The sequence below is a fragment of the Hypanus sabinus genome, chromosome 5 (genome assembly GCF_030144855.1).
Source record: "Hypanus sabinus isolate sHypSab1 chromosome 5, sHypSab1.hap1, whole genome shotgun sequence".
NCBI classification, from domain to species: Eukaryota; Metazoa; Chordata; class Chondrichthyes; order Myliobatiformes; family Dasyatidae; genus Hypanus; species Hypanus sabinus.
Genome location: NC_082710.1, coordinates 165,256,594 through 165,273,701, shown reverse-complemented (window position 1 = coordinate 165,273,701; position 17,108 = coordinate 165,256,594). Strand labels below are relative to the sequence as shown.

Below are 17,108 nucleotides of genomic sequence, written 5' to 3'. Positions count from 1 at the left end.
TCTGGGCGCGGAGACTACCTCCAGGTTTTTTCTGTTTTTGGATTTGGACTTGGGACTAAATATAGACTCGAATTTTTAGTCTTATGGATCTTATACTAAGTTTTTTTTCACCGGATCTTCTCGGGAATTTTAAGGGGGAGGGGGGTGGGATTTTAAGGTCGATGTGTCTGATCCATTTTGAGTTTTTTCTTCTGTGGGAGGAGGGATGGGGGACTTGGGGGTCAGTGCGCCTGATCCATTACGTTTCTTTTTTTGTGCAAGAGGAGGGATTCAGGAGTATGTATGTGTGTGTGTGTGTGTTCACTGTAATTGATTTATTTTTTCTGTACTATCATGTATTGCATTGTACCCATCCCATTGTACTAAGTGATATGCCAGTGATACTGAACCTGATTCTGAACCCGATAAGAATCCTGCCATTAAATCTGTATTCTGCCTTCGTTCTACTTTCTTCATTTTCGATCTTTTTTGATTTACAAAAGATAAGAATAGATACAAGTCAGAGGAGAAATTATCTCAAATACATATTTCAATCAAAGTACAAAGAAAGTAATATACACTGTCAAAATCATGTATAGTATAATACTGAGCTAATAGAAAAAGAACCACAGCTCTTATCATAGAAAAAAGACTCAAAATTTCTGTTATTGAGAAAGAAAAAAAAATCCACTAAACTAACTTAAAACAAAACTAAAATACAGGGGACTGGGCAGTCCATTTTGAGGATCTAATTTTTAAAAATATATTTATTTATTAAATTTTAGAAAATTACAAAGAATAAATGTGATGATAAAAAGTGAGAAAAATAATATTGACCCTCCCCCCCCTTAACCCTTATCTAAAGAAAAAAAAGAGAAAGATTGCCTGGATATCGGTTGATCCCCACATGCTCCATGGAGTTCAAAATAATTTTAATATTTATTTCTACTTTCCCCAATTACTTTATAATTTTATCTTCAAAGGACCTATGTATTTAATCCTATCTTTTGTAGGTATGGGAGCCAAATTTTCAAAAATATATCATATTCATTTCTTAGATTGTATGTAATTTTTTCAAGTTGTTTACAACTATGTATTTCATTATTCCAACAATCCATAGTTAAATATAAATCAGATTTCCAAGTAACTGCGATAACTTTTTTGGCTACTGCCAATGCAATTTTTATAAATTTTTTCTGATACTTATTCAATTTAAGTTTCGGTATTGTCCCTTCAATGTCTCCTAATAAAAATAATACTGGACTATGTGGGAGTTGTACTCCAGTAATTTGTTCCAATAAAAGTCTTAGATTTATCCAAAATGGTTGAATTTTAAAACAAGACCAAGTAGAATGTAAAAAAAGTACCAATTTCTTGATTACATCGAAAACATTGGTCAGACATATTTGAATTTAATCTAATTTCTGTGGTGTTATATATAATTGATGTAAAAAATTATATTGTATTAATCTAAGACAAACATTTATTGTATTTCTCATACTATCAGAACATAATCTTGACCAGTTTTTTCCATCAATTTTAACATTCAAATCAGATTTCCATTTTTGTCTTGATTTATGAATTCCTGATTTAATTGTCTGTTTTTGAATCAAATTATACATACAAGATATAATTTTTTAAATTTTTCTTTTTTGAATTAATATTTCTATTTCACTAGATTTTGGCATCAACATTGTTTGACCCAGCTTTTCTCGTAAATAAGCCTTTAATTGAAAATAACAGAAAAGAGTGTTATTTGATATTTTATATTTATTTTTTAATTGATCAAACGACATCAATATACCTCCTTCAAAACAATCACCTATATATTTAATCCCCTTTTGGAACCAATTATGTAAAAGTTTATTATCCATTGTAAAAGGAATAAGCCTATTTTGAATTAAAGTACTTTTTGCTAATAAAGATTTCCTTATCTCATCGTCCATATTTACCTTATTCCATAAATCAATCAAGTGTCTTAATATAGGAGATTCTTTTTTGTCCCTTATCCATCTGGATTCCCATTTATATATAAAACCTTCTGGTATGTTTTCTCCTATCTTATCTAATTCTATTCTAATGTATGCCGGTTTTTCTTCATCAAAAAAAGATGCTATAAATCTAAGTTGATTTGCTTTATAATAATTCTTAAAATTTATAAGTTGTAACCCTCCTAAATCAAATTTGCATGTCAATTTTTCCAATGATATTCTTGACATTTTTCCTTTCCAAAGAAATTTCCTTGCATATTTATTCAGTTCTTGAAAAAACTTGAGGTAATTGTATTGGTAAAGTTTGAAATAAATATTGCAATCTAGGAAATATATTCATTTTTACAGCATTAACTCTACCTATTAATATTATTGGTAACATCCATTTATCAAGATCCTCTTATTTTTTTAATAATGGCAAATAATTTTGTTTATATAAAGCTTTTACATCATTATCAAATCTAATACCTAAATATTTTATCCCCTTTATTGACCATCGAAATTGAGTTACTAATTGACATTGATTATAATTTCCTTTAGTAAAGGGTAAAATTTCACTTTTATCCCAATTTACTTTATACCCTGATACTTTCCCATATTCTTCCAATCTAAAAGATAATCTTTGCCAAGATTGCAATGGGTTTGTTAAATAAATCAAAACATCATCAGCAAATAAATTAATCTTATATTCTTCTTGATTAACTCTAAAGCCCCCAATGTCTGAATCTGTTCTAATTAATTCAGCTAATGGTTCTATTGCCAATACAAATAAAGCAGGTGATAATGGGCAGCCTTGTCTAGTTGACCTAGTTAAGCAAAATGGTGTTAAAAACTGACCATTTGTAACTACTTTAGCTCAAGGATTAGTATTTAAGGTTTTAATCCATTGTATAAAAGATTTTCCTAACTCATATTTTTCCAATACCTTAAATAAAAAATCTCATTCCAATCTAGCAAATGCTTTTTCTGCATCCAAAGCAACTGCCACACTCATTTCCTCTCTTTTTTTGTGCCAAATGAATTATACTAAGTAACCGGGTTATATTATCCATTGATTGTGTTTTTAATAAAACCTGTTTGATCCATATGTATTAATTTTGGTAAATATTTAGATATTCTATTAGATAAATTTTTTGCTATTATTTTATAATCTGTAATCAAGAAAGAAATAGGCCTATTTTAAAGGATCTCTATCTTTTTTTGGCAATACAGTTATGATCGCTGTTAAAAAAGATTGTGGGAGTTTATGCATTCTTTCCACTTGGTATATTAATTCCATAAAAGGAGGAATTAATAAATCTTTAAATTTTTTTATAAAATTCAGGAGGAAAACCATCTTCTCCTGGGGATTTATTACTCTGAAGTGATCCTAACGCTTCTTCAACCTCTTTTAATGTAAAGGGCATATCTAATCCTTTCTGTTCTTCCAAATTTAATTTTGGGTTATTTGTGATAAAAATTTATCTATCTCAGCTATCTTATTTTGTGATTCTGATTGATATAGTTCAGTATCAATTTTTTTTAAAGTTTCATTAATTTCTAAAGGTTTATAAGTAACCTTATTTACACTTGTTCTAATTGCATTTATTGTTTTAGAAGCCTGTTGTGTTTTCAACTGCCAAGCAAGAATTTTATGTGATCTTTCACCTAATTCGTAATATTTCTGTTTAGTTCTCATAATTACTTTTTCTGTACGATATGTCTGGAGTGTATTATTGTAGTTTTTTTATTAACCCCAAGTTGTCTTTGTTTTTCTTCTGTCATATATCTTTGATATTCTGTTTCTAACTTTATGATATCTTTTTCCAATTGATCTATTTCTGCCATGTATTCCTTCTTAATTTTAGATGTATAATGTGTAATCTGACCCCTTATATATGCTTTCATCGCTTCCCATAATACAATTTTGTCCTCAACTGAATGTAAATTTGTATCCAAAAAAAATTGTATCTGTTTTTTCATAAAATCACAAAAATCTTGACTTTAATAAAATTGAATTAAATCTCCATCTATAAATCGATTCCTCCTTATCCATCATTATCATTGTCATTAACAAGGGGGAATGATCTGACAGTATTCTTGCTTTATATTCCACAATTTTCACTCTATCTTGAATATTTTTTGATAATAAAAAAAATCAATCCTTGAGTAAGTTTTATGTCTATTTGAATAAAATGAATAATCTCTTTCTCTTGGATTAATTTTCCTCCATATATCAATCAGGTTTAAATCTTTCATTAATGATAAAGTTAGTTTTATTACTTTTGATTGTATAGCAATTTTAGTTGACCTATCCAAAACTGGATCTAAATAAAAATTAAAATCTCCACCTATTAATATTTTATCATGTGCATCAGCCAAGTTCAAAAAAACTTCTTGTATGAATTTTGCATCATTTTCAATTGGTGCATAAATGTTCATAAAAGTCCATAATTCTGAAAAAATTTGACAATGTATCATCACATATCTCCCCCCAGAATCAATTATTACATTTTGTATCTTAATTGGTAAAGATTTATTAACCAAAATTGGAACTCCTCGATTTTGAATTAAATGAAGCTGCAATGACATTTCCAACCCAATCCCTCTTTAATTTCTTATGTTGTTTCTGTTAAATGTGTTTCTTGTAAAAAAAAAGCTATATCTCCTTTCATTTTCTTAATATATGTTAAAACTCTTTTTCTTTTCACAGGTCCATTAATTCCATTAACATTAAAACTTAAAAAATTAAGTAAATTAATCATTCATAATATCTTGGGAACTCTTTAAAATTCTCCATGTTTCTATGAGTTTCTCCCCAACGCAAAAAACAGAAAAATAAAAGATAGATAACTAATATAAGAAAAAAAAGTACCCCCCCACTAATGTTGCGAATAAAAAGAACACAACATTACCCCCCCCCCATTTTACGGGTCATGGCAATCGCCATGATTGTACACGCGAAACTCGCAGCCATCGATCAGCAGCTCTTCCAGCTCCCCCGCAAAAAAAAAGAAAATATATTAGTGAAGAAGAAAAAAAGAAAATAATTAATATCTTTACTCCAAATACTCAACTATTCTTTTTATATAAATGTCCGTCAAGTCCAAACTTGTTTCAGTCTTCATCATTAGTCCATTTCATTTCTATAATTCTTTACTCCTCTTCATGGACATAAGGTAGTTCTTGTACAAATTTCACCGCTTTCCGGTAGTCAATGAAAAATCTTCTTTCTTCGTTATCCAGGAAAATTATCAATTTTGCTGGATAGCTCAATAAAAATTTAAGCCCTTTTCCCATAAAGATTTTTTCACTGGATTAAATTCCTTCCGCCTCTTCAAAAGATCGTAACTTATGTCCGGATTTAAAAAAAAACTCTTTTCCCTCCTATTATCAATGGCCCATTTCTCTTTTTAGCACCTTGAATAGCTCCTTTCAAGATCATTTCTTTATCTTGGTACCTTAAACATTTTATCAAAATTGATCTTGTTGAGGTCTTGGTCTTAAAACTCTGTGTGCTCTTTCAATTTCAATTACTTGGCTTCCTCCTTTCATTTCCAACATTTTCGGAATCCATTCTTGAAAGAATTTTATTGGATTTTCTCCCTCTGTACCTTTCATAAGACCAACAATTTTGATATTATTTCGTCTACTAGAATTTTCAAGCGCATCTATTTTTTCCAACATCCGTTTTCTTTCTATTGTCCAGGCAAGATTATTATCTTCTATCTTATCTATTCTTTCAGTGTTTTCTTCCACTTTTACTTCCATCTCTTTAACTTTATTATCCATCTTCATTTGTTTTTCCACCACATTATCGAGTTTATTCTGCATCCTTCTTATCGCTTTTAATTCATTCACAATATATTTCAGGATATCTTTTATGTCTCCTTTAATCTCTTCCTTCTTTTCCTCTGAATTTCCCAGAGTCTGATTCCACTTCCAGCCGTAGCTGGGATTTGGAGTTTTGTTCTTACCTGTTCACGCATACTTTCGCGCATACGTTGTTCTTACCGTTTCTTCTTAGAGACCGCCGACATTGCTGCAACTTCCTGTCCCGCATCATCAGAACTGGCATGCACTTCGCCGGGAGGAGATCCAACTTGAGTCCGAGACTTTGCCGGGAAAGTTAGGCCTTTTTCCCCGCCGATTTGCGCAGTCTTCGAAGTAGTAGCTTTCTTCTGTTTCGGTTTAGGAGCCATATCAAAAGATAATCCTGAGTTACTTATAAATAGTTTCTAGTAGATATTTGTTAACTCTTCATTTAAACCCTATTTCATGACTTTTTACGAGGGAGCTGGATTCCCAACGGCTCGACTCTACGTCATCACCCCAACCGGATATAATTTTAAAAAAGGAAAAATCCTTCTGGTCAAATCTAAAACTTCACAGAGGAAAAAAGATTACCTAAAAAAAAAGTAAAAAAAAATTAGATCATATGAAAATATTGAATGAAAGGTGGGATACAGGTGGGATTTATATTGGAAAAAATATGCGCTAATTTATCTTATAAGATAAGTTAGTTCCACTTTCTAAAGTGTTATCACTTAGTACTTTTCCAGATTGCACTCTATTAGCCTTTTCTTAGCCCAAGTTTCTGCATCTTATCAATGTCCTAGTTTAAACTGTATCTGCTCAGCCAATTCTCTGTTTCCTACCAATGTCCTGTTGAAACCTACAGCAACCTTTTATGTTATCCACAACACCAGTCAATTTTATGTCATGTGCAAACTTACTAATCACCCTTCCACTCCCTCATCTATGTCGTAAAAATCACTGTGGCTAAGAGTCCCAGAACAGACCCCTGTGCATCACTACTTGTCATTGAGCTTTGCTGTTTCACTGTGTATTTTCCATCTACTGCCACTCTCTTCCTTCTGTGGGCAAGTCATTTCTGACTCCACATAGCCAATATTCCTTGAATCCTTGAATCTTCAGAGCACCTGAATGAGCTTTGTCAAATGCTTTACCAAAATCCATATACATGACATCCAATCTGCTACTTTTATCAAAGTGTTCTGTCCCTTCCTTGAAGAATTGCCTGCCCTTTACAAATCCATGCTGACTAATCATGATCAAACCATGCTCTTCCAAATGATGATCAATTCTGTCTCTAAGAATCCTCTCCAACAGTTTGTCCAACACTGATATAAGATCACGGGTCCATAATTCCTAAAAAATTATCCTTATTACCTTTCTTAAACAAAGGAAAAACATTTACCACCCTCCAATACCCGTCCCTATGCTTGATAGGCCTGTAAGTCCCTAAATCTGTGTCTCAATTTGCACTAACATCATTTTGTTATTTTTATTCTGTCATTCAATTTACGTATAACATATGTCAATTTATGTTTGTGAACAGTAATTTATATACGCCATGTTTGTAATGTACTGTGCTGCTGCTGTAAAGAGCTCATTCTCACAGAAATAAATTTAACTTTTACATTATTCATTTACAACTTGTAATGCAACTGGACTCTGGAGCTTCAGGGTAGATGTTAATGTATTTATGTGCTTAACCATCGGTGCGAGTGTACTCAGATTTAAGACATCCTTTCAGAATTGCAGGCTGCAGATCGGAAGATTTATTTCATGTTATTAATGGTTACCTAGCTGCAGCAGCTGTTTGGAAATTGCCCATGTCTAATACACCTGCATCTCTTGTCAAGGATTCACAGGGACCAGCATGTTGTCTGGAGAGGGTTCACTCCCTACAAGCCAAACAAATAGGGAAGGTTTCCTCAAATAACATATAACATTCCTTTTACTGCATGTTATAATGGGAAAACCCAGGGTAATCTTACACCAATATCTCGGAACGGCAACAAGTTCACACTTGATACAATGGTAAATTTAGGCAACATCCACACTAGACCGGATAAGTTTGAAAACGCCGGTTTTGCGTTTTTGAAAAGATCTCTATCCACACTGAAACAGAGATTTCGGCGAATCTCCTCCTGCTGCGCATGCACAGGACTCATCTTCCGAAAACAAGCGACATGTTTGGTTTCAAATCTCGCCGTAAAAGTGCGCGTTTGTGTAGTTACAGACTAGAAGATCTATTAAAAAAGGACATTTGTTGGCTCTCGTGCAGGAGAACTTAAAACTTAAAAAAAAACAAATACTGGAGTGTACGGTGGCAACTGACAGGGAGTTCACGGACAGGTTGACCCGGCTGACGACGAACATTGAAAAACTGACTAACTCTGTTGCATTAATAAAGCATTTTGTTAAATGTATAAAACATGTCTGCATCAGTGTTATCTTGTATTTCCATATAATGTTACATTAGGCTGTTACGCATCTATTGTCAGGGAAGTACTTGCATAAATAGGTCAACCACCTTCATATGAGCAAGGACAGAAAACAGGGCAAAGTGAATATACTTATTCAGTAAGTTATGGGTCAAAGTATTTGGTGAGTACATTTCTACCTCTTCTGGCTTCAGTCTCTTTGCCGTCTGTTCTGAAATCGTTAGGTTGCATTCAAGAAAACAATGAAATAGCACGCAGCCGTCTGACAACATTTTCAGAAGTCTCCAGTTACCACGTCCATACTGATCTGCTGGAGCAGTGTTTTCAAAAATACCCATCCTGGAAAGTGTTTCTGAAAAGTTCCAGTTTTGGGGAATGAAAACGCCGTGGTGTGGATGTAGCCTTACTTACCATGGGGGAGAGGGGTAAGTCATAAAAATCACTGAGCAAATGTCCCAGAACAGGCCCTTGTGCTTCACTACTTGTCATTGACCATTAGTGTTTCTCTGGGTATTTTCCATCTACTACCACCTTTGGCTCCTTTGGTGAGCAAGTCAATTCTGACTTCACATAGTCAAGGTTTCTTGTCAAATGCTTTACCAAAATCCGTAAACACAACTTCCATTGTGCTACTTTTATCAAAGTGCTTTGTCTCTTCTTTGAAGAATTCTATCAGCCTTGTGAGCACTGCCCGCCCGCAAAGGAGTTCACAGTAACCTGCCTAAATGACTATCATCTGGTGGCATTAACATCAACTGTTATGAAATGTTTTGAGCGTCTGGTCATGGAGTACTTTAAAGCCATTCTCATAGCTACATTGGACCCTTTCCAGTTCACCTATCACTTAACGTGAATGACTGACGATGCAATAGCCTCTGCCCTCCACTCTGTCCTGTCCCACCTGGAATTTCATATGCCAGACTGCTGTTTATAGATTCAGTTCAGCGTTCAACACATTTATACCTCAGAAACTGGTGGGGAAACTGTCTTTGCTGGTTCTCAACTCTTCCATAGAACCATAGAACATTACAGCACAGAAACAGGCCTTTTGGCCCTTCTTGGCTGTGCTGAACCATTTTTCTGCCTAGTCCCACTGACCTGCACCTGGGCCATATCCCTCCAAACCCCTCTCATCCATATACCTGTCCAAGTTTTTCTTAAATGTTAAAAGTGAGCCTGCATTCACCACTGCATCTGGCAGCTCATTCCACAATCCCACCACTCTCTGCGTGAAGAAGCCCCCCCCCCCAATGTTCCCTTTAAACTTTTCCCCCTTCACCCTGAACCTATGTCCTCTGTTTTTTTTCTCCCCTAGCCTGAGTGGAAAAAGCCTGCTTGCATTCACTCTATCTATACCCATCATAATTTTATACACCTCTACCAAATCACCCCTCATTCTCCTATGCTCCAGGGAATAAAGTCCTAACCTATTCAACCTTTCTCTGTAACTCAATTTCTCAAGTCCCGGCAACATCCTTGTAAACCTTCTCTGCACTCTTTCAACCTTATTAATATCCTTCCTGTAATTAGGTGACCAAAACTGCACACAATACTCCAAATTTGGTCTCACCAATGTCTTGTACAACCTCACCATTACATTCCAACTTTTATACTCAATACTTTGATTTATAAAGGCCAATGTACCAAAAGCTCTCTTTACTACCCTATCTACTTGTGATGCCACTTTTAGGGAATTATGTATCTGCATTGTTCCTGCAATTGGATACTGGACTTCTGAACAGTAAGGCCACAGTCAGTCCAAATGGGCTCATCCCATTACGCTGAGCACTGGTTATTCCCAAGGCTGTGTGCTCAGCCCACTGTTCTTCACATTGCTGACACATGACTGTGTCGTGGGATCCAGCTCAAGTTTGTGGATGAAACAACAGTGGTTGGCCTTATGAAGAATGATTATGAGACAGAAGTTGGGTGGCTGGTGAATTGGTGTGAGAAGAACAACCTAAGCCTGAACATGGAGAAGGCAAGCAAATCACTGTGGACTTCAGGAAGGTGCACATGAACTATTACCGACTGAGAATACATGGCTGTTCCATAGAGAGAGTTAAGTACCCCAAATTCCTGGGAGCTCACACCACAGATGACCTCACCTGGTCCCTTAATATCACCTCCCTGATTAAAAAGGCACAGTAGCACCTCCACTTCCTAAGAAGATTGAGGCAGCAAGGCTCCCACCCCCCACTTTAATTGCATTTTACAGGAGCACCATTGACAGCATCACAACAAGTTACATTTCCAGCTGGTAATGGGAGCAGCCGAGCATAAGATCGAAGTCCCTACAAAAGATGGTGAGAACAGCTGAGAGGATCATGGGTATCTCCCTACCATCTATCAGGGACGTTTATCAGGAGCACTGCGTATGCAAGGTCCTTCATACTATTAAGAGTCCCATCCATCCATGCAGCATTCCCTTTGACTTTCTACCATCAGGTAGGAGGCCATGATGCATAAAAACAAGAATGGTCAGGATGAGAAACAATTCCTTCCCATGGGCCATTAGGCTTCTGAACTCCCTGTTGCATCATATTCGAAGTGTCACTGGCTAATCTGTTCTGTATTAATAAGATTTAAGATTAAGGTACTTCAGTCTGTTCTTTATGTGTGATTCATTTGTAGATCTTCTCTTTACCTTAATAAGTTATCATGTGCTATGTGTGTTATGTGTACTACAGTGCTTTACAGCCTGGTTCAAAGATACATTGTCTCATTCTAATATACATTATATTGTTATATACATTATATACATGTATGTAGTTAAATGACAATAAACTTGACTTCATCGCTTCCATTTATCCCTTAGGTTTGCGACATGCTGTGGAAATGTGGACACCAACACACTGGGACTAATGAATCTAATGCTTTGTCTTTCTGTTACAGTTCTGGCAGAGTCCGATGGGAATCCGGTTACTCGTCGTGTGGTGAATGGGACACTGGGACAGTCAGTCACTTTGTCAGGAAATGTGCCAGGAGAAAACATTTCAATCATTACTTGGGATTACGTATATCCATCTAATCGAAAAATGGTTCTGTTATGTTTGAAATATAAAAACAGTGCAACAGAGTGTATCAGAGAGAGGATGAAATTAAATCCAAAGGACTACAGCTTGGAAATATGGAACCTAACAGACAGTGATGAAGGTCTGTATGAAATAAATGCAAGAACAGATACAGATCTCCATCTAGAAGTGACGGAACTGCGAGTTTATGGTAATATCATTTTAATTATTTTTTCTGATCTAACAGTTTTAAAGTAATTAAGGATGAAAGGGGAGATGTTTGTGGTCTGAGCCAAAGCCTGTGGAGAAGGAATTTCAAAACTCTGCTCAGATGCAGCAAAAAGATGCAACAATATATAGAGGGCCACACCTATATATCCCTATATATTTTTGTTAAGGAACCGGTCTGAAGCCCTGTTTAAATACTGATATCAGGGAAGTGGATAACTGTTTCAGGGAGAGGGCCCCAAGTCATCTGATTTAGTGTAGATGAGCTCTTGAAGCGAGGGTTCCCAATCATTTTCATGCCATGGACAAAATCCACAAAGCAAGAAGTTTGTGGATCTCAATTTAGAAACCCATGTCTTAAAGTGAATTCTTGCTGCTATCTGTGTGCTCATCCTTTTGTCCCAGAAACCACATTGCTCAGTCAGTGATGTGAGGGGACATCAGCAGCATTAACATCTCCTTACTACTTGGAAGGAGAATTACACAGCACAGAAGAGGTGTGCAAGTCAAACACAGCAGAAACTTGTACTGGTCCCTGGCCCCACCACCTTATTTTCAGCATGGACGTCCAGTCCCTATATACCTCCATCCCCCACCAGGAAGGTCTCAAAGCTCCTTGCTTCTTTTTGTATTCCAGACCTAACCAGTTCCCCTCTACAACCACTCTCCTCCATTGAGCAGACTTTGCCTCCAACTTTCACCCTGCCTTCAAATTTACCTGGTCCATTTCCGACACCTCCCTCCTCTTTCTTGATCTTTTTGTCTCCATCTCGGGAGACGGTTTATCTACTGATATCTACTGTAAGTGCATCTGCTCTCAGGATGAGGCTTTTCATTCCAGGATTAAGGAGATGTCTTCCTTTTTTAAACATGCTGGTTCCTCCACCATCAACTCTGCTCTCAAACGCATCTCTCCCATTTCACGCACATCTGCTCTCACCCCATCCACCCGCCACCCCACTCGGGATAGGGTTCTCCTTGTCCTCACCTACCACCCCAACAGCCTCCGGGTCCAACATATAATTCTCCGTAACTTCTGCCACCACCAACGGGATCCCACTACCAAGCACATCTTTCCCCCCCCCTCCCACTTTCTGCTTTCCACAGGGATCTATGTGACTCCCTTGTCCATTCACTTACCCCCCCTCCCCATCCCTTCCCACCGATCTCCCTCCTGGCACATATCCTTGTAAGCAGAACAAGTGCTACACCTGCCCGTTCACTTCCTCCCTCACCACTATTCAGGGCCCCAGACAGTCCTTCCAGGTGAGGCGACACTTCACCTGTGAATCGGCTGGTGTCGTATACTGCGTCCGGTGCTCCCGGTGTGGCCCTCTATATATTGGTGAGACCTGATGCAGACTGGGAAACCATTTCACTGATCACCTACGCTCGGGCTGCCAGAAAAAGCAGGATCTCCCAGTGGTCACACATTTTAATTCCACGTCCCATTCCTATTCTGATATGTCTATCCATGGCCTCCTCTACTGTCAAGATGAAGCCACACTCAGGATGGAGGAACAACACCTTACATTCCATCTGGATAGCCTCCAACCTGATGGCATGAACATTGATTTCTCTAATTTCCATTAATGCCCCTCCTCCACTTCTCACCCCATGCCTTATTTATTTATTTATCTGTCTATCTATCTATCTATCTATCTATTTATTTATTTATTCCCCCACTCCTTTTTCTCTCTCTCTGCCCCTCTCACAATCACTCCTTGCCTGTTCTCCATCTCCCTCTGGTGCTCCCCTCCCCCTTTCTTTCTCCTGAGGCCTCCCGTCCCATGATCCTTTCCCTTCTCCAGCTCTGTATCACTTTCGCCAATCACCTTTCCAGTTCTTAGCTTCACCCCTCCCCCTCCGGTCTTCTCCTATGAGTTTGGATTTCCCCCTTGCCCTCCTACTTTCAAATCTCTTATTATCATTACTTTCAGTTAGTCCTGACGAAGGGTCTCAGCCTGAAACGTCAACTGTGATTCTTCCTATAGATGCTGCCTGGCCTGCTGCGTTCCACCAGCATTTTGTGTGTGTTACTAGTCTTTTGTGCTTGCTTTTTGGGAATCCAGTTGGAATATGAATAACATGGGTAAGGAATGTTCCTAATACTCATAAAACTGTTCACACAAGTTCCACTTGATCTTATAAAAAACTTTGGCACACTTTGTTATGGGAGTTCTAAATGAATTCAGCAGTCTGGTTCCTGCCATTGCTGGGGTTCCCAAAAAAGAGACTGAATGGAGTACACCTATATCCCTTACAGCTTAAAAGAAAGAGAGGTGAACTCACTGAAACTTAAGAAATAGATTTTAAAAGTCTTAAGACAGTGGATGCTTTGGAGGTATCTGCCCAGACTAAGAAGGCTAGAGTTAGGTCTACTTTGGAACATTGGGGAGCCCTAATTATTAAGGTCTATCAATACTATAGTAAATAGATGCTTTGTATTTTAAAGGAATTTAGGATAGTGTAAAAATGAGATTGTTGAATGGCAGAGCAGGTTTCTCCTAGTCCCATATCAAAAGTTCTCATGAGAGGCTCATGGGTAATAGCTACTTGTTGAGAAACCATTATCTGTATTTGTGTTTCTCTTATAAACAGAACCTGTATCAACACCAGTAATAAATATCAGCAAGTTCCTCACAGATGAGGTATGTAACATCAGTTTGCACTGTTTACTGGAGCGTGGCTCGGAGCCAGTTTACACTTGGTGGACAGGAGGTGATGAGGTCACGGCTGATGAGTCACATGTACTGACTGACGGAGGGAGAAGACTGGAATTGTCCTTAAGGCCGAGTGATAACAGAGTGTACAACTGCACAGTGAGGAACCCTGTCAGTGAGGCAACTACGAGTGTGGATCTCAGAAAGCTCTGTCCAGTCCCTGAAGGTTGGTACATTGCCCTTAGGACCATAAGATATAGAAGCAGAATAAGGCCATTTGGTCCATCGACTCTGCTCCACCATTCAATCACAACTCTTACTTGGCCCTTCTCAGCCCTACTCCCTGGCCTTCACTCATAACTTATTATGCTATGGCCAATCAAGAATCTATCAATCTCTGCCTTAAATAGACCCAATGACCTGGCATCCACAGCTGCCTGTGGTAACAAACTCACCAACCTCTGGCTAAATAAATTTCTCTGCATCTCTTTTTTAAATGATGCCCGTCTATCCTGAGACTGTGCCCTCTTCTCCCAGACACCTACACGATGAGAAGCATTCTTTCCACATCTACTCTGTCTACTCCTTTCAACGTTTGATAGAGTTTAATAAGATCCCCCCCCCCCCCCATTGACCGAAATACCAGTGAGTACAGCCCCTGAGCCAGCAAATGCTCCTCATATAGTAAACCTTTCATTTCTGGAATCATCCTTGAGAACCTCCTCTGAACTCTCTCCAATGCCAGCATATCTCTTCTTTGATAAGGAGCCCAAAACAGTTAATAGTACTCAAAGTGAGGCCCTACCACTGGCTTATAAAGCCTCAGCATCGCATCCCTTGAATTCTATATATTCTAGGCCACTTGAAATGAATACTAGCATTGCCTTTGTCTTCCTTACCACTGACATAACCTGCATAACCTGACATAACCACTGACATAACCTGCATAACCTGACATAACCACTGACATAACCTGCATAACCTGACATAACTACTGACATAACCTGCATAACCTGACATAACCATTGACATAACCTTTAGGGTATTCTCCACAAGGACTCCCAAGTCTCTTTGCATCTGAGGTTTTGTGATTATCTCCCCATTTAGAAAATATTCTGCACATTTATTTCTTCTACCAAAGCACATGACCATGCATTTTCCAACATTTATTTCATTTGCCACATTTGTGCCCATTCTCCTAGTCCTTCTGCAGCCTTCCTCGTTCCCAACATTACCTGTCACTCCACCAATTATCAAATCATCTGCAAACTGGGCAACACAGCCATCCATTCCATCATCTAAATCATTGATATACAACATAAAAAGAAGTGGTCCTAACACCGACCGCTGCAGAACACTATGAGCCAACCAGAAAAGGATTCCTTTATTCCAACTCACTGCCTCCTACCTATCAGCCAATGCTTTAAATATGCTAATAACTTTGCTGTAATTCCATGGGCTCTTAACTTGGTAAGCAGCCTCATGTGTGGCACCTTGTCATAGGACTTCTGAAAATCCAAATATACAATATCCACTGCATACCCTTTATCTAGCCTACTTGTAATCTCCTCAAAGGATTCCAACAGTTATGTCAGGCACGATTTTCCTTTAAGGAAACCATGCTGACCTTGTCCTATCTTGTCCTGTATCACCAAGTATTCCATAAACTCATCCTTAAAAAATTGCCTCCAACATCTTCTCAACCACTGAGGTCAGGCTAACTGTTCTGTAGTTTCCTTTCTGCTGTTTTCCTCCTTTCTCAGAGAGTGGAGTGACATTTGCAATATTCCATTTATCTGGAACCACGCCAAAGTGTAATAATTCTTAAAAGATCATTCCTAATGCTGCCACCTCTTTCAGATCCCTAGGGTGCAAGTCCTTTTGTCCGTGTGACATATGGACCTTTACGTCTTTCAGCTTTTTGAGCATCTTCTCCCTCATAACAGTAACTGCACTCACTTCTCTCATTCCTTCAACACCTGGCACACTGCTAGTGTCTTCCACAGTGAAGACTGATGCAAAATACTCATGTAGTTCATCTGCCATTTCCTTGTTCCCCGTTATTATTTGTCTGGCCTCATTTTCTAGCAGTCCTATATCCACTCTCATCTCACTTTTATTTTTTATAAACTTGAAAAAGATTTTTCTATCCACCTTGATATTTATTGTTTGCTAGCTTGCTTTCATATTTCATCTTATCCCTCCTAATCATTCTTCTAATTGCTTTCTGTAGGTTTTGAAAAGATTCCCAACCCTCCCACTAATTTTTGCTTTGTTGTATGCCCTCCCTTTTGCTTTTACATTAGCTCTGACTGCCCTTGTCAGCTACTGTTGTACTGTTTTAGCATTTCAGTATTTCTTTCTTTTTGGAATACACATGTCCTGCACCTCCTCATTTTTTCCAGAAACTCATGCCTCTGCTGCTCTGCTATCATCCCTGCGAGCATCTCCTTCCAATTTACATCGGCCAACTTCTCTCTCATGCCACTGTACTTTCCTTTACTCAACAGAAGTACTGCTATGTCAGACTTTATTTTCTCCCTATCAAATTTCAATTTGAACTCAGTGGTATCGCAGTCACTGCCTCCTAAGTGTCCCTTTACCTTATCTCCATAATTGCTTTTCGATCATTACATAACACCTAATCTAGCTTAGCAGATCCCCTGGCAGGCTCACTGACAAACTGCTCTTAAAAAGCCATCTTGTAGGCATTCAACAAATTCACTCTCTTGAGATCCATTACCAACCTAATTTTCCCCAATCGACCTGCATATTAAAATGTCTCTTGCCTATCATAACATAGCCCTTCTGACACGCCTTTTCTATTTCCACTTGTAACCTTTAGTCCATTTCCCAGCTAATGTTTGTTGGCCTGTCTATAACTGCCATCAGGGCACTTTTACCCTGGCAGTTTCTAAACTCAATCCACTAGGACTCAACGTCTTCCAGTCCTATGTCACATCTTTCTAATGATTTGATGCCATTCTATACCAGCAGAGC

General features: G+C 37.8%; 2 protein-coding genes across 2 annotated transcripts in view; one reads left to right on the top strand and one right to left on the bottom strand.

Annotated features, from left to right (window-relative positions):
* LOC132394542 (SLAM family member 5-like) overlaps nucleotides 1–6,277 on the bottom strand; it is a 143,247-nt gene extending 136,970 nt beyond the window's left edge. Inside the window, exon 1 of the mRNA XM_059970830.1 lies at nucleotides 5,964–6,277. Within this exon, the coding sequence (XP_059826813.1) occupies nucleotides 5,964–6,027 (64 nt within the window). The 5' untranslated portion in view covers nucleotides 6,028–6,277. The remainder of the gene's footprint in view (nucleotides 1–5,963) is intronic.
* Nucleotides 6,278–10,466: 4,189 nt separating this feature from the next.
* Nucleotides 10,467–15,976, top strand: LOC132394814 (signaling lymphocytic activation molecule-like). The gene is made up of 4 exons (XM_059971221.1): nucleotides 10,467–10,509; nucleotides 11,099–11,428; nucleotides 14,047–14,370; nucleotides 15,969–15,976. Exons 1-4 carry the CDS (start codon nucleotides 10,467–10,469, stop codon nucleotides 15,974–15,976), a joined length of 705 nt encoding a protein of 234 aa, XP_059827204.1.
* Nucleotides 15,977–17,108: the final 1,132 nt, after the last annotated feature.

Coding starts and splice junctions, on each gene's coding strand:
- LOC132394814 (XM_059971221.1), top strand. CDS start 10,467: ATGGGAGCAGCCGAGCATAAGATCGAAGTCCCTACAAAAGATG. Junction 10,510..11,098: donor CGAAGTCCCTACAAAAGATG/GTGAGAACAGCT, acceptor TTTCTGTTACAG/TTCTGGCAGAGTCCGATGGG. Junction 11,429..14,046: donor GACGGAACTGCGAGTTTATG/GTAATATCATTT, acceptor TCTTATAAACAG/AACCTGTATCAACACCAGTA.